This window comes from Loxodonta africana, chromosome 18 (assembly GCF_030014295.1).
Source record: "Loxodonta africana isolate mLoxAfr1 chromosome 18, mLoxAfr1.hap2, whole genome shotgun sequence".
Lineage (NCBI taxonomy): Eukaryota > Metazoa > Chordata > Mammalia > Proboscidea > Elephantidae > Loxodonta > Loxodonta africana.
The window spans coordinates 14,774,932-14,793,829 of NC_087359.1; the positions used below are offsets into that span (position 1 = coordinate 14,774,932).

The 18,898-nt window shown below is 53.6% G+C and overlaps 1 protein-coding gene across 1 annotated transcript in view; it reads left to right on the top strand.

Moving 5' to 3' along the window:
* Nucleotides 1-18,898, top strand: part of DNAH17 (dynein axonemal heavy chain 17) — a 115,124-nt gene that overhangs the window by 26,738 nt on the left and 69,488 nt on the right. The window contains exons 19-31 of the mRNA XM_064270638.1: nucleotides 1,123-1,377; nucleotides 2,486-2,655; nucleotides 3,634-3,856; nucleotides 6,433-6,549; nucleotides 6,651-6,737; nucleotides 7,580-7,732; nucleotides 8,618-8,866; nucleotides 10,226-10,348; nucleotides 12,754-13,101; nucleotides 13,210-13,301; nucleotides 13,889-14,015; nucleotides 15,803-15,955; nucleotides 18,738-18,863. Of these exons, the coding sequence (XP_064126708.1) occupies nucleotides 1,123-1,377; nucleotides 2,486-2,655; nucleotides 3,634-3,856; nucleotides 6,433-6,549; nucleotides 6,651-6,737; nucleotides 7,580-7,732; nucleotides 8,618-8,866; nucleotides 10,226-10,348; nucleotides 12,754-13,101; nucleotides 13,210-13,301; nucleotides 13,889-14,015; nucleotides 15,803-15,955; nucleotides 18,738-18,863 (2,223 nt within the window). The remainder of the gene's footprint in view (nucleotides 1-1,122; nucleotides 1,378-2,485; nucleotides 2,656-3,633; nucleotides 3,857-6,432; nucleotides 6,550-6,650; nucleotides 6,738-7,579; nucleotides 7,733-8,617; nucleotides 8,867-10,225; nucleotides 10,349-12,753; nucleotides 13,102-13,209; nucleotides 13,302-13,888; nucleotides 14,016-15,802; nucleotides 15,956-18,737; nucleotides 18,864-18,898) is intronic.

Genomic DNA, 18,898 nt, shown 5'->3' on the forward strand with positions numbered 1-18,898 from the left:
TTTCATGCCTGTGTGTGCACATGTGCATGTTTGTGTGTATATGCATATGTGTGCATGTTTGTGGATATGAGTGTGCATACTTGTGCACACATGTGTTCGTGTGTCTGCATGTGTTTACATTCGAATGTGTGTGTGCGTGCATGTGTGCGTAGGGTGAGGTGAGGGCACAGGAGGAAATCGCTAACTACTTGGGAGGGTCAGGGGTGGCTTCCAAGAGAAGCTAATGCATGAGTGGTCTTAACGGGTGGGGGCAGTTTCTGGGCTGATGGGATCAGGCAGAGAAAATGGCTGGTGGATTTCTAAGCCACAGAAAGGTGCTGGCCTGGCCAAGTTCATGCAACTCTCCCAAGTTCAGAATAGACCTCATCACCTCCCATCCCACTCAGCCCAGGAGGGCCAGACCCAGGACATTCCTGCTGAGGCTCCCGCACCCACTTGGGGCCCCAACAAAGCCACACACAGAGAAGGATGGAGCAAAACAGAATAAGGGTCCCAGTGACTAAGCCCTGCCCAAGGCTGGCTCCTAGTCAGGATTCGCCAGTCCCGTGAGCCAGTGAGTCTGTTTTTGTTTAAACCAGTTTGGGTTGGGTTTTATGTCACTTGGAGCTAGAAAGGTCGTGTCCAGCTCAGGCTTCTGGTGCTCTCTGCTCTAGCCACCCATGGTAGACTTCTATCAGTTCCCAAACACCCTGTTTCCTCACACCACAGGGCCTTTGCACATGCTTTGCTGCCTTTGCCTACCCAACCATCAGCTTCTCAGGGATCATTCCCTGGTCTACCCCCCTCTTCATTTCCCTGCATCACTTCTTAGAGCAGTAGTCAGAGCTGCGATGTCCCATTTATGTGATTCTTGGATGAGTGTCTGGCGCACCCTGGCCCGTGACCCTCCATGAGCCCGGCACAGACTCCAGCACTCGGCAAGGCCTGAGTGACCAGTGAATGAATGAACCAATGCATGCATCATCTCAGGGCCACGGGGTGCAGGCACCTTCAGCATCTCACAGGAGAGCACCACCAGTCGGCAAAGTCCCCAGCCCCTGTCCTAAACATAGCAGCCCTCCACCCAGAGAGCCCCTCTGCCGGGCCGTGAGATGGCTCACTGTGTCCTCCTCTTGTCCGCAGACGGACCTGGAGGACATGACAGACCTGATAGACATGAGGGAGGAAGTCTCCAACCTGGTCCTCAGCGCCATGAAGGAGGCTGAGGAGTACCAGGACTCCTTTGAGCGCTACTCCTACCTGTGGATGGACGACCTCCAGGAGTTCATGAGGCACTTCCTGACCTACGGGCACGCCATCACCCCGGAGGACCTTGACATGCGCGCTGATGAGAGCCTCCCCAAGACGCCCCCCACCCTTGAGCAGTTCCAGCAGCAGGTGTGTGCGGACTGCCTCTCACAGGCTCCTCGCACCAGGAGCCCCAGGGAAGGGGCTCCAGCTGGATTTAAAACATGGGTGGCCCTCCAGCTCTTTTTCCCAGTGGGTGGGGAGAAAGGATACCACCGTGAGGCCACCATGGGCAGGGACAAAGGACATCACCGTGGGGCCACCATGGGCAGGGATAAGGGCACCACTGTGGGGCCACCATGATCAGGGACAAAGGACACCACTGTGGGGCCACCATGGGCAGGGAGAAGGACACCACCATGGGGCCACCATGGGCAGGGAGAAGGACACCACCGTGGGGTCACCATGATGGACATCCCCAAGTGGGTGTGTCCTGGCTGTACAGGGCAGGACAGCTCACGGAGTCAGAGGCCCAGGAAGGAAAGCAAGCTGGGGTGCCCTTTGGGAACCCATGGCCATGCTCACCTCCTTACCATCACGCTGACCTCCTTACCATCTGCCGTGTACTTCCTCAGAAGCCCTGCTGGGGTTGCCTGGTTGCCTTCCTTTCTGATGCCTGTGGCCCTAAATTCTCCTGTCCTGTGACAGTTACCCTAGACTGCAGGGCTAGAGGGAACCTTAAGGGTCTTGGGAGAAGGAAAGCTAGCACGTGATAAGGACCTGGCTTTCCTGGTCTCGTCCCACAGCAGAACCCATGCGGGTAGGAAGCTTAGCCCCAGCAATGTTCAGCACCTGCTCAAAGCCCCCAGCCAGGCCACACAAACTCAGACCTCTCTGACTGTAGAGCTGGAGGGAAGTTGGGGAGTGAGGGGGAGGAGATCAGGGAACGCTCCCTGAGGAAGCGACCCTGGGTTTGAGAGCTGACGGGCAGGTAGGCAAAGAGTAAGGGAAGCAGCATTCCAGGCAGCAGAACGCACGTGCAAAGGCCCTGCAGTGGGAGGAAGCAGAGTGCTTGGGGACCTGAAAGAAGACTATTGTGGGTGGTTAGAGCAGAGAGCACTAGAGGCCTGAGCTGGACAGGACCTTGTTAGTGGCAAGTGACAGAGAAAGGGAGAGCAGCAGGCTGACACTCTGGCACGTTGGAGGCTGACCCAGGCTCCACCTGAGGTGGTGACATGGCACCGGCTGCGTCTCCCAGATCGACTCCTACGAGAAGCTATACGAGGAAGTATCCAAGTGCGAGAACACGGTGGTGTTTCACGGCTGGCTGCAGTGCGACTGCCGCCCCTTCAAGCAGGCCCTGCTCAACACCATCAAGCGCTGGAGCTTCATGTTCAAGCGGCACCTGAGTGACCATGTCATCAACAGGTGGGTACAGCGACCCACACCCCCTCCCAGCCTGGAGCTGAGCCACACCCGGGGAGCAAGAAGACGGGTCAGGGGTCTGTCAGTGGCCTTCCACAGAGGGTCATGGATGTCTGGGGAGGCACCCGCCACGCAGCCGAGGGGGCTCCGAGGTCAGGCTCAGCAGCAAGAGGCCCACCAGAGATGGTCAGGTCCAGCGGGAAGGCGCTCGTTCACACCTATTTACTGGGTAGTTACAGTGTCAGGCACCAGGGGTTGGCGGGAGCCTCACATTTAACCAGTGGACGAATGGCGATGTAGTTAGAGACCACCAGGGTCCCTGGGTGGTGCAAACAGTTTGTGCTCAACGGCTAACCTTAAAGTTGGTGGTTCAAATCCATGCAGCGGTGCTGCAGAAGAGAGGCCTAGCAGTCTGCTCCCATAAAGACTACAGCAGAGAAAACCCTAAGGAGCAATTCTACTCTAACACATGGGGTCGCCATGAGACGACATCTACTTGATGGGTTTAGGTTTGGGTTTGGGTTTTTTAGTTGGGCCGTGGAGTGCAGATGCCATGAGAGAGAGATGGACAGAGCTGGGAGGCCGGTGAAGGCCTCAGCAAGCATGGCCCTGACTAAGCTGGGCCCCGGGGCTCAGTTAGAACTCAGCTGGTGGAAAGTGGGCTGACAGAGCAGGCTGGGGTGCAGCAAGCGAGAAGCCCTGAGTGGATAACAGCCCCCCAGACAGGGCCATGCTCGACCCCCAGAATGCCTTCGCTGCCATCCACTGCCTCGGTGGGCCTCAGCCCCTTCCCCACCTATTAGCAGGCCTCCAGAGGGTCCAAGGAGGACCGAATCCCCCAGACGGTGCCTTGCTGGACTGCCAGCATGCCCTCGCTGCTGTCCACTTCTTCGGTGGGCCTCAGCCCTTTCCCCACCTGTTAGCAGGCCTCCAGAGGGTCCAAGGAGGACCGAGCCCCCCAGACACTCCCTTGTCTTGCAGCCTGGCCGACCTGGAGGCCTTCATGAAAGTTGCCAGAATGGGCTTGACCAAGCCACTCAAGGAAGGGGACTACAACGGGCTGGTGGAGGTCATGGGGCACCTGATGAGGGTCAAGGAGCGGCAGGCGGCCACCGATACCATGTTCGAGCCACTGAAGCAAACCATCGAGCTGCTGAAGACGTACGGCGAGGAGATACCTGAGGAGACACACACGAAGCTGCAGGTGTGCGGCGGGGCTCGGGGCAGGCGGTGGGGGCCCAGCCGGTACTCTGAGAGGGGAGGCTGGGATCCGGCGTGGGCTCTGGGCAGGGAAGGGCCAGCCAGCAGGGGCAACAGGAGGCAGGGGCAGAGTGAGATGAGACTACCCCATGCACAGCAACCTGGAAGTCAGCACTCAAGGCCGACATCCCCGAGAAACGGGGGAAACATCCCTGCGGAATGGGGGCCCCAGGGCTAGAGCAGGCATCCCTCCACCCTATGGGGGTTTGGTTGGAAGAAAGGCGCCTTGTGTCCCGCATGTCCTCCTGAGTGCAGGGCTGGCCCAGTGTCAGATCGTCCAGCAGCGGAGGGATTTAGTTATGAGGGCGGTAGGGGTTCTCCCAAGGCGAGGTGGGGCGGCAGAACCCTGCAGGGATTAGGTCCACAGCAGCAGGCCTAGAGGGGCCTCCCCACCAGAGAGCAGTGGGAGAGCTGCTCTGGGAGCTGGCCCCCGGCGAAGGTCCCAGCACTGCCCAGTTTGTGTCTGGGATGAACGGCTGGCAGCAGCTCTGGCAGAAGGAGGAGGGGCTGGACTTGGCGTTTGCACAGCTCCCTGTCTCTGTCATCTGCTCTATGTCCCGTTCCCCTGCCAATGCTCACTAGCTCCAGGCGTGCCCAAAACCCACAGCTGGGGGGTGATGAGATGATGGGCAAGGGGAGCGGGACAGACCCACGGCCACACAGCAGGCAGTCTCAGCCGCACGCCACCCAGGCCCTGCTCTGAGCCTGCTGTGATCCGATGGTAAACACCAGGCCGTGCCTGCCTTTGCCACCTGGCCAGAGACCCAGTCCCGGAGGCCCCAGGGCCATGGACGTGCCTACGGGTGTGATACCGATGTCCTTTGAGGAGTCCCACTCGAGATCATGACACTGAAACTCCTGGAAGAAATAGAAACATCTCCTCCGTTTGTGGGCTTGTGGGCTGGGATTGTTTTTTCCTTTAAAATATTTTCTTGTGATTCTATGCACAATGTTTGGCCAATGTGGAGACCTTGGAAAATACCAGAATTCTTCCAATTGCTAAAGCAGTTCTCGAAATGGCAAAGTTATAGACCTGGAGAACAGATTAGTGGTGGGGTGACAGCGGAACAGAGATGGAGGTGGGGGAGGACGGGCGGACAGAGATGGAGGTGGAATGGGGGATGGGGGTCAGAGACGGAGGTAGAATGGAGAATGGGTACAAATATAAAGAGGTGAGGATCCCTGGTGGCGCAGTGGTTGAGCGCTTGGCTGCTAACTCACCAGCCACTCCACGGGAAAAAAACCTAGCAATCTGCTCCTGTACAGATTAAGATTAAACTCATTGCCGTCGAGGCAGTTCCGACTGTTACCGACCCTATAGGACAGAGTACAATTGCCCCATAGGGTTTTCAAGGCTGTAAACTTTACAGAAGCAGATTGTCACATCTTTATCCCGCCTGTAAAGATTAGAGCCTAGCAAACCCTATGGGGCAGTTCTACTCTGTCACGTGGGGTCGGTATGAGTTGGAAGCAGCTTGACAGCACCCAACAACACCGACATTGAAGAAGAGATGATGTCGTTAACAGAAACTCAAAACATGTTAGAAAGGCTAAAGCTGAAATACAGAGCGGTAGCGGGAGGGAGGTACTTTGTGGTGGCGAAACTGCTCTGCATCTTGATTGTGGTGGTGGCTACACAAATCGCTCTTGGTGTTGCTGTTGTTAGCTGTCCTTGAGTCACCCCGACTGACGGCGACCCCGTACACAATGGAACGAAACGCTGCCTGGCCCTGCACCATCCTCGCAATCGTTGTAATGCTTAAGCCCATTGTTGCAGCCACTGTGTCATTCCATCTCATTGAGGGTCTTCCTCTTTTTCGCTGACCCTCTACCAAGCATCATGTCGTTCTCCAGGGACTGGTCCCTCTCGATAACATGTTCAACGTATGTGAGATGCAGGCTCGCCATCTTTGCTTCAAAGATGCGTTCTGGTTGTGCTTCCAAGACAGATTTGTTTGCTCTTCTGGCAGTCCATGGTATATTCGATATTCTTCACCAACACCGTAATTTGAAGCTATCAGCTCTTCTTCGGTCTTCCTTATTCATTGTCCAGCTTTCACACGCATATGAGGCGATTGAAAACACCATGGCTTGGGTCAGGCACACCTTAATCCCAAGGCGACATGTTTGCTTTTTAACACTTTAAAGAGGTCTTTTGTAGCAGATTTGCCCAATGCAATGCGTCATTTGATTTCTTGACTGCTGCTTCCATGGGTTGCAATTTGAAATTGCTACGCACAGCACGCAAGTAAATTCAGATTAAAAAACGTTGAGGTGAAAACTGAGTAAATTCAGCAGTCCGGTATTAACAGAAATATACCAAGGTCGAATCCTGGCTTTGATGTTGAACCTCAGCTGTGTAAGACACCACCTTGGGGGGACGCTGGGTGAAGGGTACTCTGGACCCTTTGTACTGTTTCGCAACTTCCTGTGAGTCTATAATTATTTTGCAATAAGAAATTTTAAAAAGAGAAGACTCAGGAACCCCCTCACCCCCTCCTTGGCCCTGGCCTTCCACAGGAGCTGCCGGAGCAGTGGACAAACACCAAGAAACTGGCCATCCAGGTGAAGCAGAATGTGGCCCCCCTCCAGGCCAACGAGGTCAACATCCTACGGCGGAAGTGCCAGCAGTTCGAGGTGCCGCAGGCCTGGGCGGGCGGGAGGTGGGGGGCAGGGCTCTCAGCAGCCGGCTCCTCCTGGGGTCTGACCGCACCCCCGCCCTTACTGTCTGTCTGCAGCTCAAGCAGCACGAATTCCGGGAGAAGTTCAGGCAGGACGCCCCGTTCTCCTTTAGCGACCCTGATCCCTACAAGTCCTTGAACAAGGTATTGGCTCACAGACGAGCTCGGGTCCACTGGGGACCCCGTGGCCTCCTCGTCTGTTCTCAAGCTGTTCTTGTGAGTCCGGAAACACGGCCCCATGTGACTAGCCACAGGCCGTGTGTGTGTGTGTGTGTGTGTGTGTACACAAGCCTGTGTATCGGTGTATGTGTATATCAGTGTACCTTTGTGTGTGTGACCATGCATTGTGTGCACGTGTGAGTATGCATGAGTTTGTGTGTGTGCACAGGTGTGAAGGTGGATGTGAGTATGCGTGTGTGTGCATGAATGTGTGTGCATATGTGAGTGAGCATGTGGATGAGTGTGAAAATGGATGTGAGTGTGCACATGTGCACGTGGATGTGTATGTGAATGTGTCCGTGTGCATCTATGTGTGCACATGAATGTGGGTGTGTACAGATGCCTGCATGTGTGTGTGTGTATGAGTGTGTGAGCATGTGTGCATGTGTGTGTGTCTATTCTGGGTGCATGTGAATCTGTGTGTGTGAGTGTGTAGCTGAGTGCCTGGAGGCAGACTGCCCCGCCCAGCCCTGCCACCTCACCTCTATCGGTGCTGCTTGCTGTTAGCGCCCCCTCCAGACCCACTGCTCACGACCATCTACTCACCTCACCTGAACAACCCTGGAGCCTCACAAAGCTGCCCTGTCCCTTAGCCCACTCTGCCTCCTAAGTCCCTGTTCTCTTCTCATTTGGCAGTTTCCTGTCACAGGCCTTAAACCCAGCCATCCCTCCCAACTTTTTCCCTCTCCTGGCCACTGCCCCCACCCGGCATCCCACATGGCTTGCACCATGTCCACTCTGCCCCTTGCCCCTGCCTGTCCCCCCAGCAACAGAAGAGCATCGCAGCCATGGAGGCCATCATGGAGGCACTGTCCAAGTCCGGGAGCCTCTTTGAGGTCACGGTCCCCGACTACAAGCAGCTCAAAGCCTGCCACAAGGAAGTCCGCCTGCTGAAGGAGCTCTGGGACATGGTTGTCATGGTGAGGGCAATGGCAAGCCCGTCCCTTGCATGCCCTGCAGCACTCAGCTCCCCAGCAGGCAGGGGGCCGGGCAGGACATGTGGCCGCACCAAGGTACCAGGTGCCGGTGCTCCCTGACCCTTCAGTTGTAAAACACAAGCCATCAGTGTCCTGGTCTTTGGTGGAGGCACCTGAGAGACCCTGGGATGGGGCCACGCCGCAAAAGCACCTCTGTGTATCTTGTTCTCTGTGCGTGGGCGTTCTCTCCCTCTGCCTGCCGCTTTCCTCTCCTGCCTCTTCGCTTCCTCCTCCTCCATCCTCTCCCTCCTCCTCTCATTCTTTCTCCCATCTTCCCTTTCTTTTTTCAATCTGTGGGAATACCACTCAATCCAGCATGTTTCTCGTTTATACAAAGTCCACACACTAGTTCCAAGCAGCCCCAGGCAGCAGTCCGCCCAGGTTGGTTCAGCATCCCAGGCGATTTGGCTCTTACGACACCTGTGTATCAAGGGACACTTCCATAATTGCCAAAGCGGGATAGAGAACGCTGAGCCAAGCACTGTCGATTAAATGCTACCCGGAAGTGACAGGTGTCCCTCATATCCCATTGACAAAGACAACTTCTGTGTCCAGGCCAGAAGCAGAAGAGAACTTGGCCCTGGTGAATGGTATCAGGGCCAATCACAGTGTTTTGCCAAAATATCTTTTAACTGCTAATTCATGGCTAGTGATAGGGCTATTGATTTTTTTTCCTCTGTATCCAGCCACTTTACTGAGCTCCATTATTGGTTCTAAATCTCCCTCCCTGGCCTTTGTTCCTTAAGAGCAATTACAGTAAGGGAAGGCAGATGTCTCTGTGGCTCCTCTCCGACACGTGCCGCAGGGGAACAGGCCTTTCCTTCTCAGGTCAACACCAGCATCGACAACTGGAAGACCACCAAGTGGAAGAACATCAACGTGGAGCAGATGGACATAGACTGCAAGAAGTTTGCCAAGGACGTGAGGTCTCTGGACAAGGAGATGAAGGCCTGGGACGCCTTTGTGGGGCTCGACAACACCGTGAAGAACATGATCACGTCCCTGCGTGCCGTGAGCGAGCTGCAGAACCCCGCCATTCGGGACCGCCACTGGCAGCAGCTCATGATGGCCACCCAGGTACTGCTGGCCTGGCAGGGTGGGGGTGGCAGCCCCGGCAGCTGGCCCCAGCTGGATGGCAGCCATGCTCAGGCTCGACGCTGATGAAGCCATGGTGTGGGGCTCATTCCACACTTGGAGTCGTGCACTGCTGTCACCATCTTGAAATTGTCCATAATTTTTGAACAAGGGGGCCGTCGTTTTCACTTTGCACCGGGCCCCTCAGATTAAGTAGCCGGTCCTGGTTGTAGGTTGAATGTCCCCAGGGCTCAAGGAGTTTGGGGGGATAAACAGGTCCTTTGTGGCCTCCATGCGCCTCAGGAGGGTTGAGTCCAAGCGCCCGACTTTCCTGGGGCCATCTCCTAGTGCCGGGTACTGGCCTTGACACCCACCAAAGGACAACAGGAACCCTCAGCTACTCACAGAGACCCCACCTAGCTCCCAAGGATGCAGAGACAGTAAACACAGGGAAGCAAGGAAAGAACAGTCTGTGCTAGCATGTGAGGGGTATGAGGAGGGGTCTAAGAGGTTAGAGGAGGAGCCACAGCCACAGGGAGGCATGAGCAGAAGAGAGTCCAGGAGGACTTGGATTTTGGCCTTGGTCTTGGGATAAGGGAATGTAAGATAAGCAGAGAGCTGGGCAGGGCTGGTGGTGACAGTGGGGGCCAGCAGGTGGGGGAACTTCGGGGAGAAGGGTTTGGTGGAGCAGAGAACACATTCAGGATTCATGAGCAACGTGCTCCAAAAAGAAGGTACAGCCCATGGCCCCCGAAAAAAAACCTCGTTAGCTGCTGTCGAGTCAGCCCCTGACTTCGTGGCGACCCCAAGCACAATGGAATTAGATCGTCATGACCCACAGGGTTTTAGTGGCTGGTTTTTGGAAGTAGATCACCAGCCATTTCTTCCTTGTCTGTCTTAGTCCAGAAGTTCTCCTGAAACCTGTTCAGCATCTTGGTATCACTCAAGCTTCCACTGACAGATGGGTGGTGGCTGTGCACGAGGTGCACTGACCAGGAATTAAACCTGGGTCTCCTGCTTGGAAGGCGAGAATTCTACCGCTGAGCCAGCACTGCCCCTTTCCTAAACCAATTACCAGGTGCATCAAGTCGACTCCCACTCACGGCGACCCCGTGCATGTCAGGGTAGGACTGTGCTCTGTGGGGTTTTCAGTGGCTGATTTTTCAGAATTAGGTTGCCAGGCCTTTCTTCCAAGGCACCTTTGGGTAGACTCAAACCTCTGACCTTTCAGTTAACAGCTAAATGCATTAAACGTTCACACCACCCTGGGACTAAAGGCTGCTTCTCCACAAGGACAAAGAAACCCACTGACTGAGTACAAATAACCTCACATGCAAAATGTCTTCTCCCCCCACCACCTAGGTGAAATTTGACATGTCGGACGAGACAACCTTGGCAGATCTGCTCCAGCTGAATCTACACAAGTATGAGGACGAGGTCCGCAACATCGTGGACAAGGCCGTGAAGGAGTCTGGGATGGAAAAGGTAACCTTGACGGCAACACTTACTTTGTGCGGGTGGCCCTGAAGCTGACCCAGAGGCTCAGCGTCTTGTGACATCTCGTTTTCCATGGGGCCCTGTGGCCACTTAAGACTAGGGGAAAGTAGAGCGAGTCTTCTCTTAGCCAGCGTGTTGCAGAGACCTTGCAAAATAGTTTCTGGATTTATTATAAAAAGGAAAATTGGATTCCCGGCTGTAGCTCTCTCTCTCTCTGCGTGCAGTAGCCTGTACACTTGAAGATAAGCTGCTCCCGGGAGTCTTTGCTCAGGGAGCACTGAGGTGATGTTAACGGTGGTGGAATGATTTGGGAAAAGGATCGTGAGAATGGCGGCACACCGTGAAGAATGCAGTCAGTGTCGCTGAATTGTACCTCTCGGAATGTAGAGATGGCGTGTGTTTTAGTATAAGTATTTTCACCACCCCAGTAAAACGTAAAAAATAAACAAACCGCACTCCCACAACACTGCAGTTCTGTGAAAGGCGATGGAAAAATTGGAGACGCGTTGGTGGTGGTGGGTGAATAGCATGATGAACATATTTGATGTCACTGACCCGTACGCGTGAAGACTGCCGAATGGGCGAGTGTTTGGTTACCTGTGTATTTACGTGCCTGTTGTCGCTAGGTGCCGTGGAGTGGGTTCCAACTCACAGCGACCCTATGTACAACAGAATGAAACACTGCCCGGTCCTGTGCCATCCTCACAGTCGTTGCCACGTTCGAGTCCACTGTTGCAGCCACTGTGTCAGTCCATCTCACGGAGGGTCATCTTCTTTTTTGCTGACCCTCTACTAAGCATGATGTCTTTCTCCAGGGACTGGTCCCTTCTGATAAAAGCATGTCCAAAATACGTGAGACAAAAAGTCTCACCATACTCACTTCCAAAGAGCGCTCTGGCTGTACTTCTTCCGAGATAGATTTGTTTGGTCTCCTGGTAGTCCATAGTATATTCAATATCCCTCAGCAACACCACAATCTGAAGGCATCAGTTCTTCTTCGGTCTTCCTCATTCATTGTCCAGCTTTCGTATGCATATGAGGTGACAGAAAATACTGTGGCTTGGGTCAGGGGCACCTTAGCCCTCACAGTGATATCTTTGCTTTTTAACACTTGAAAGAGGTCTTTTGCAGCATATTTGCCCAATGCTGTATATCATTTGGGAAACCCTGGTGGTGAAGTGGTTAAGTGCTACGGCTGCTAACCAAAGGGTCAGCAGTTTGAATCCGCCAGGTGCTCCTTGGAAGCTCTGTGGGGCAGTTCTACTCTGTCCTATAGGGTCGCTACGAGTTGGAACTGACTCGATGGCACTGGGTTTGGGTTTTTTTGTTTGTTTGTTTATATGTCATTTGATTTCCTGACTCCCTCTTCCGTGAGCGTTGATTGTGGTTTATACCTCAACCTAAAGAAAACAAAAATCCTCCCAACTGGACCAATAAGCAGCGTCACTGTAAAAAGAGAAAAGATTGACGTTGTCAAGGATTTCATTTGACTTGAATCCACAGTCAGTGTACGTTTACATGCACACACTTAATAATGAAACAGGACAGTCAGGGCTCTGCTTCCCTTCTGTGAGCATCTCCACCTGCCTCTTCAGGTGACTCCCTGGCCTGGGCTTTGCCTGCAGAAAAGAGGCTGAAGGAGACGGAGAAGGGGGAGGAAGGGTGACCCTCAGCCACACCTAGAGTTGTCGGTGAGCCAGACGGGTCAGGCTGGGTCAGCTCCAGCATACCAGAAAATTCTGGAAGCATCCTTTTGCAATTCAGATCTCTCTCCTCACATTACTGTGTTGTGAGTTTGAACTGTCATATTTTGGCTTTCTTGTAACAGCTTTATGGACATACAATTCACATATCATACAATTAGTCATTTAAAGGGTACAATTCAGTAGGTTTTTTTTTTTTTTAGCATATTTACAGAGTTCGGCAACTGTCACCACAGTTGATTTTAGAACATTTTCATCCCTTCAAAAAGACACCCCGTACCCTTTAGCTATCACCCCTGATACCCCACTGCCCCCCAGCCCTGGGGTAACCACTAATCTGCTTTCTGTCTCCACGGATTTGCCTGTTCCAGACATTTTGTGTAGTGGAGTCATGCATTATGTGGCCTTTGGTGTCTGGCTTTTTTCACTTAGGATGCGGTCAAGGTTCATCGTGTTGTGGCGTGTATCCCCAAGTAACAGTGGGTCGTATGGACGTAGTGTGTTTTGTTTGTCTGCTCGTCAGCTGATGGACATGTAGTGTGTCTCCATCTTTTGGCTTCTGTGCTGCTATGCATTTTGGCTTTGGTGAAGGGGAACTTCATTCCAATGACCGAGGAAACTCAGGCCCCACACGAGCTCCGTGCCTCAGATGGCCTGGTGACGGGATCTCTGCCCCTGTGTCCCTGACAGGTGCTGAAAGCCCTGGACAGCACCTGGTCAACCATGGAGTTTGAGCACGAGCCACACCCACGCACGGGCACCATGATGCTCAAGTCGGACGAGGTGCTGGTGGAGACGCTGGAGGACAACCAGGTGCAGCTACAGAACCTGATGATGTCCAAGTACCTGTCCCACTTCCTGAAGGAGGTGACGAGCTGGCAGCAGAAGCTGTCCACAGCCGATTCGGTCATCTCCATCTGGTTCGAGGTCCAGAGGACCTGGAGCCACCTGGAGAGCATCTTCATCGGCTCCGAGGACATCCGCGCCCAGCTGCCCGAGGACTCCAAGCGCTTTGACACCATCGACCTGGAATTCAAGGTGGGCACAGCCCCTTCCCCCTCCCCGCCCCGCCCGGGGCATCACCAGGAACGGCTGCATGGGGCAAACGGGGCTCCTAGCACTCTGCTCACCCCTTTCTCTTCCCAGGTCTTGATGGCAGATGCCGTGAAAACGCCCAATGTGGTGGAAGCCACGAACAAGCCGGGTCTCTACGACAAACTTGAGAATCTAAAGAAGAGGTGGGTCCTCATGTCCACCAGACGAGGGATGTCACTGTATCGGGAGCCCAAGTCTGTGGGGCCTGCAAATTCATCCACTGGTACCCTTCCCTTCCCTGAAAGCACGTGCTCCCCAGCCCCGTCCAGCCACACACCATCCACGCACCCACAGGCTGAACAACGATTAATCAACACCCTTCGTCCTGGGGGTGCCCCCCAAGGTCAGAGGGTAGCAAAGGAACGAGAGCACCCTGCCATACGTTCTGAATTAAACTGGGGATGTGAATAACAGGGAGTCCCTAGGTGACGCAAACGGTTACCATACTTGGCTGCCGACCTAAAGTTGGAGCTGTACCCAGAAGCGCCTCAGGAGAAAGCCCCGGAGATCTCCTTCCACACAGTCACCCACTGAAAACCCTGGAGCACAGTTCTGCTCCGACGCACGTGGGGTTGCCAAGCGTCAGGGTCAGCTCGACGGCGATGGCTGCTTTTGGTGAATAACAGGCTGGGGTCTCCAGGGCCGTCAGTTCAGTGAGCTCACGGGGTGGGCTGCAGACGACGCTCTTTAGACTGTGACTCAACAGCCTCTTTTCCTTCCTCCCACCCAGCTTGGCAGTGTGTGAGAAGGCGTTGGCGGAGTACTTGGAGACGAAGAGGCTGGCTTTCCCCAGGTTCTACTTCGTGTCCTCGGCCGACCTCCTGGACATCCTCTCCAACGGGAATGACCCTGTGGAGGTAGGCAGCCCGGGGGACCCCAGGAAACAACCCCGTGGAGGTAGGCGGCCCGGGAGACCCCAGGTAATGAACGCGTGGAGGTAGGCGGCCAGAGGGACCCCAGGAAATGACCCCATGGAGGTAGGCGGCCCAGGGGGACCTCAGGAAAAGCTGACACTGACCCTGACCTCAGACTCCAGTGGCCCGTTCTAGCGCCTGCACCGAGTCTGCCTGGGGTGAAGGTGGGGTGCCCATGAATGTCCGTCCCTGTGTCATCTCCACCGGGCCCTCCCACCAGAAACTGCCCAGGGACCCAGGCCATGACAGGAAGGAAGACTCCAGACTGCAGCCGGTGTGGCCGGGGGCAAACACACCACCTCCCTGGGCTTCATTTTCCACATCTGTCGAATGGGTATAGACCCCAGGGTCTTCAGGAGATGCTGCTTGTAAAGGACACGCCCACTTACTGGGTGGTCCTCCTCTTCCCCGCATAAGTCAGGGGCCCAGGGGTGAGGGCAGGAAGTCTCAGCCAGTGCGGGGAGTCTCCTGCAGGCCCTTTTGTAAAAGAAAAGGGTTACCTTCCCTCTACGTTTTCGATATTGTGGCAAATACATAAGTATCATACATTTGCCATTCAGCCATCTCACATGACAGTTCAGTGGCGTTAATTATGTTCATTTGTTCAGCCTTCACAATAAACCATTCCTGGATATTTCCATCACCCTAAAGAGAAGCTTGGAAACCCTGGTGGCGTAGTGGTTAAGTGCTATGGCTGCTAACTAAAAGTTCGGCAGTAAAATCTTCAGACAGGGATTAGACTGGACTATAGGACAGAAAATGATACTGGTGAGGAGTGAGCTTCTTGGATCAAGTAGACACATGAGACTATGTGGGCAGCTCCTGTCTGGAGGAGAGATGAGAAGGCAGAGGGGGACAGGAGCTGGCTGAATGGACACAGGAAATCCAGGGTCGAAAGGAGGCGTGTGTTGTCACGTTATAGGGAGAACAACCAGGGTCACATAACAATGTGTGTGTAAATTCTTGTATGAGAGACCGACTTGATTTGTAGACATTCACTTAAAGCACAATAAAAGTTAAAAAAAAAAAAAAAAAGGTCGGCAGTTCGAATGCACAAGGCACTCCTTGGAAACACTATAGGGCGGTTTTACCCTGTCCTGTAGGGTCACTATGAGTAGGAATCAACTCAATGGGAGCAGGTTTGGTTTTTTTGGTAAACAGAAGCTCAGGGCGAGAAGATTGTATTGTATTCTTATCGTAGAGTTATGGGAAACACAAGCAGGAGCCCCCCAGGGTGGCCTGCAGTTAGGATCTGAGTGTCCGACTTGGGAAAACTGGGCCAGAACGTTCTACAGGAAAAGGAATCTTCTAGAACATGCATTTGTCTCTGAAGTGCTGGCCCAGCCTCTGTGTCTGGCCTCAGCGCTGTCTTCACTGTTGCCTTTTGTAGGTTAAGCTGGCTTTAGTTAACGTTGACCAAAGATGGGGGGAGTATGTTATTGTTGTTGGGTGCCATTGAGTTGATTCCGACTCATGTGACAGAGTAGAACTGCCTCATAGGGTTTTCTAGGCTGTAGTCTTTACAGGAGCAGATGGCCAGGTCTTTCTCTCATGGAGCCCCTGGTGGGTTGCGTCAACCTCTTGGTTAGCAGCCGAACAACCAGGGCTCCTTGATGGGGAGTATACTCCAAAAGAGAGAGAGAGATGCTCAAAACTGCCCCGGGAGGCCCGAGCCTTCGGTGTAGATCTCTGAACTCCGGTGGTCTCCCCCGCCCCGCCGCCACCCCCAGGTCAGCCGCCACCTGTCGAAGCTCTTCGACAGCCTGTGCAAACTGAAGTTCCGGCTGGACGCCCAGGGGAAGCCCCTCAAATTGGGCCTGGGCATGTACAGCAAGGAGGACGAATACGTGGACTTTGACCAAGAGTGCGACCTCTCGGGGCAGGTAAGTCAGGGTCCTCTCCTCCCTCTGCCCCCCGCCCCCGACCCCGGATCAAACATTTAAAGGGCTTCTTTCCTGAATGTGATAAAAATAGATGGAAAAAACTTCGTGCCATTTCAGCATTCTCCACACGTGCAATTTAGTGACCTTGTCATTCAACCATCACCGTGACCCGTTGCCAAATTTTTCTATCACCCTAAAGGTTGCAGCCAAGAAACCCTGTGGGGCAGTTCTGCTCTGTCACGTGGAATCACTATGAGTTGGAAGCAACTTGACGGCACTCAACAACTACCACAAACAGAAGCTCAGTGCCACCTAAGCAATGACTCCCTCTTCACCTCTCCCTCCCACCCGCCCCTAACCAGTCACAATCAAGCTGACCCTGACTCGTGGCGACCCCCATACTACATGTGTGTCAGAGTAGAACAGCGATCCATAGGGTTTTCAATGGCCAATTTTCAGAAGTAGTTCTCCAGGCCTTTCTTCCTAGTCTGTCTGAGTCTAGAAGCTCTGCTGAAACCCGTCCACCGCGTTGGTGGAAGAAATGCCAGTGGCATAGCTCCCAGCATCCCCGCAGCACACAAGCCACCGCAGTACGACAAACTGACAAATGAGTCATAGAAACAATGCTAACGTCACTGAATCTTCTTTAGAGCTTGCCAAGGGAACTGCTTTGAAGGGGCCACACACGTCTGAACTGCCAGGTTCTAATAGCTGTTGAAAATGCTTGGTGTTCCAGCTTTGGTAGATTCCCAGCGGCCTCATTACGGCAGGTCACCTGCCCCTATTCCAGCTTCCCCAGCAGGCAGGTGGCCCTGAGCGCGGGCAGGCTCCTGCTGCTGTCAGTGGACTTCTGGTGTCCCCCATCTCCATCTCTCTGCCCAGCTAACAATCAAGCAGCAGAAACGGCTTTGATATTAGCCGAAGCAAAATATAATTAGAACGTAAATTAGCCGGAAAAAAATCTCAGGCAACCAAACTCTAGCTTCCAAAACTTGAACCACAGAGCCTGGCTTGTTCTATACGGATGGGGCTGGCGGGGCAGCAGTAAGACCCACTAACCACAGTTCAGGCTAGCTGCCCTTGCTTAACTGCTTACAAACGTAGCCATGAAGTAAAGCAAGGTGTGCCCGTACCGTGTTTGCAGTTAAGAAGAAAAGTCCACCCAATTATCCTGTTTGAGCTCCCCTCTACCCTCAACCCCTAGTAGCGGTTAAGGTGAGAGTTTGTATTTTAAAACAGAAACAAGGCTTGACAACAAGTTGGTCCAGTGTGAGGTTCTTGGACGACAAGATGGTAGCAAAAATCATGTTGACCTAAAAGTCTTGAAAGCAGGGACCCAGATACCTGTCTACCAGTGTTCATTTAGGTACTATTCTTGGTAACCAAAAGGTGGAAACAACCCAAGGGTCCATGAACAGATGAGTAGATAACCAAAATGTGGCCCATCCGTACAATGGAATAGTACTCAGCCATAAAGAGGAATGAAGCCCTGACACGTGCTATGATATGGATGAGCCTTGAAAACATTGTGCTGAGTGGAAGAAGCCAGACACAGAAGGACAAACACTGTGCAGCCCCACTCCCAGGGAATGTCTAGAATAGGCAAGCGTATAAAGACAGAGTAAATGAGTGGTTACCAGGGGCTGGAAGGCAGGGAGATGGGTACAGAGGTTCTGTGTGGGGTATGAGTTGTTACCAGGAGCTGGAAGGCAGGGAGATGGGTGCAGAGGCTCTCTGTGTGGAGTATGAGTGGTTACCACGTGCTGGAAGGCAGGGAGATAGGTGCAGAGGTTCTGTGTGGGGTATGAGTTGTTACCAGGAGGTGGAAGGTGGGGAGGTGGGGTACAGAGGTTCTGTGTGGGGTGTGAGTGGTTACCAGGAGCTGGAGGGCAGGGAGATGGGTGCAGAGGTTCTCTGTGTGGGGTATGAGCAGTTACCAGGGGCTGGAAGGTAGGGAGGTGGGTACAGAGCTTCTCTTTGGGGTCTTGAAAAACTTTGGAGCTCCATAGCGGGGATGGTTGTACAACATTGTGGATGTCATTAATGCCGTGAATTGTACACGTAAAAATGGTTAAGATGGCAGCTTTGATGTTGTGGATATTTTGCCACCATAAGAAAGCATCATGGTGCCATTGCCACCTGGCCTTACCCCTCGGTCCAGCTGTCCCCTGAGGGGGCATGGAGATGTGGTCAGCCAGAATCCCTCAGGGACCAGAGGGGACCCAGGCGCCACGCCTCCAGACATCAGCAATGGCTTGCGGGCGGGAGGCACAGTTAGCTTGTCTTTTCTTCTAGATCTTTATCTGGATTCCCCCTTGCTTTGCCTAGAAGTTGCATACGTACACAAATACGCCATGAAACAAGTTTTGCCGGGTTTGTCGCTGGGCTTGCCGACTACATTTTTAAAATAGGTCTTTTTACCACTCTGTAAAAACCTTTGGAGTCCTTGGGCAGTACAAGCGGTGAAGGCGCTCAGCTGTCAGCCAAAGGTTTGAAGGCTCAAGCCCACCTAGAGGCACCTCAGAAGAAAGGCCTGGCAATCTCCTTCCAAAGCATCAGCCATTGAAAACCGTATGGAGCACAGTTCTACTCTGACACACTTGGGATCACCATGAGCCGGAGCCAACTTGATGGCAATTGGAATGGTTATAAAACCCTTGATATTTCTAACCCTGGGATGACAAAGACAAATAGTTTTTTTGTTTGTTTTTCACAACAAAGTAAATCATTGGAGCTAGGTATGCTCAGGGCCCTAGTTAGCCCCTGTGGTTCTCATCCTCAGGTGGAAGTCTGGCTGAACCGCGTGCTGGACCGAATGTGTGCCACGCTGCGCCACGAAATCCCGGAGGCCGTGGTGACATACGAGGAGAAGCCACGGGAGCAGTGGATTTTCGATTACCCGGCCCAGGTCTGAGATGAGCATACCTGGCTGGTGAACCTGGC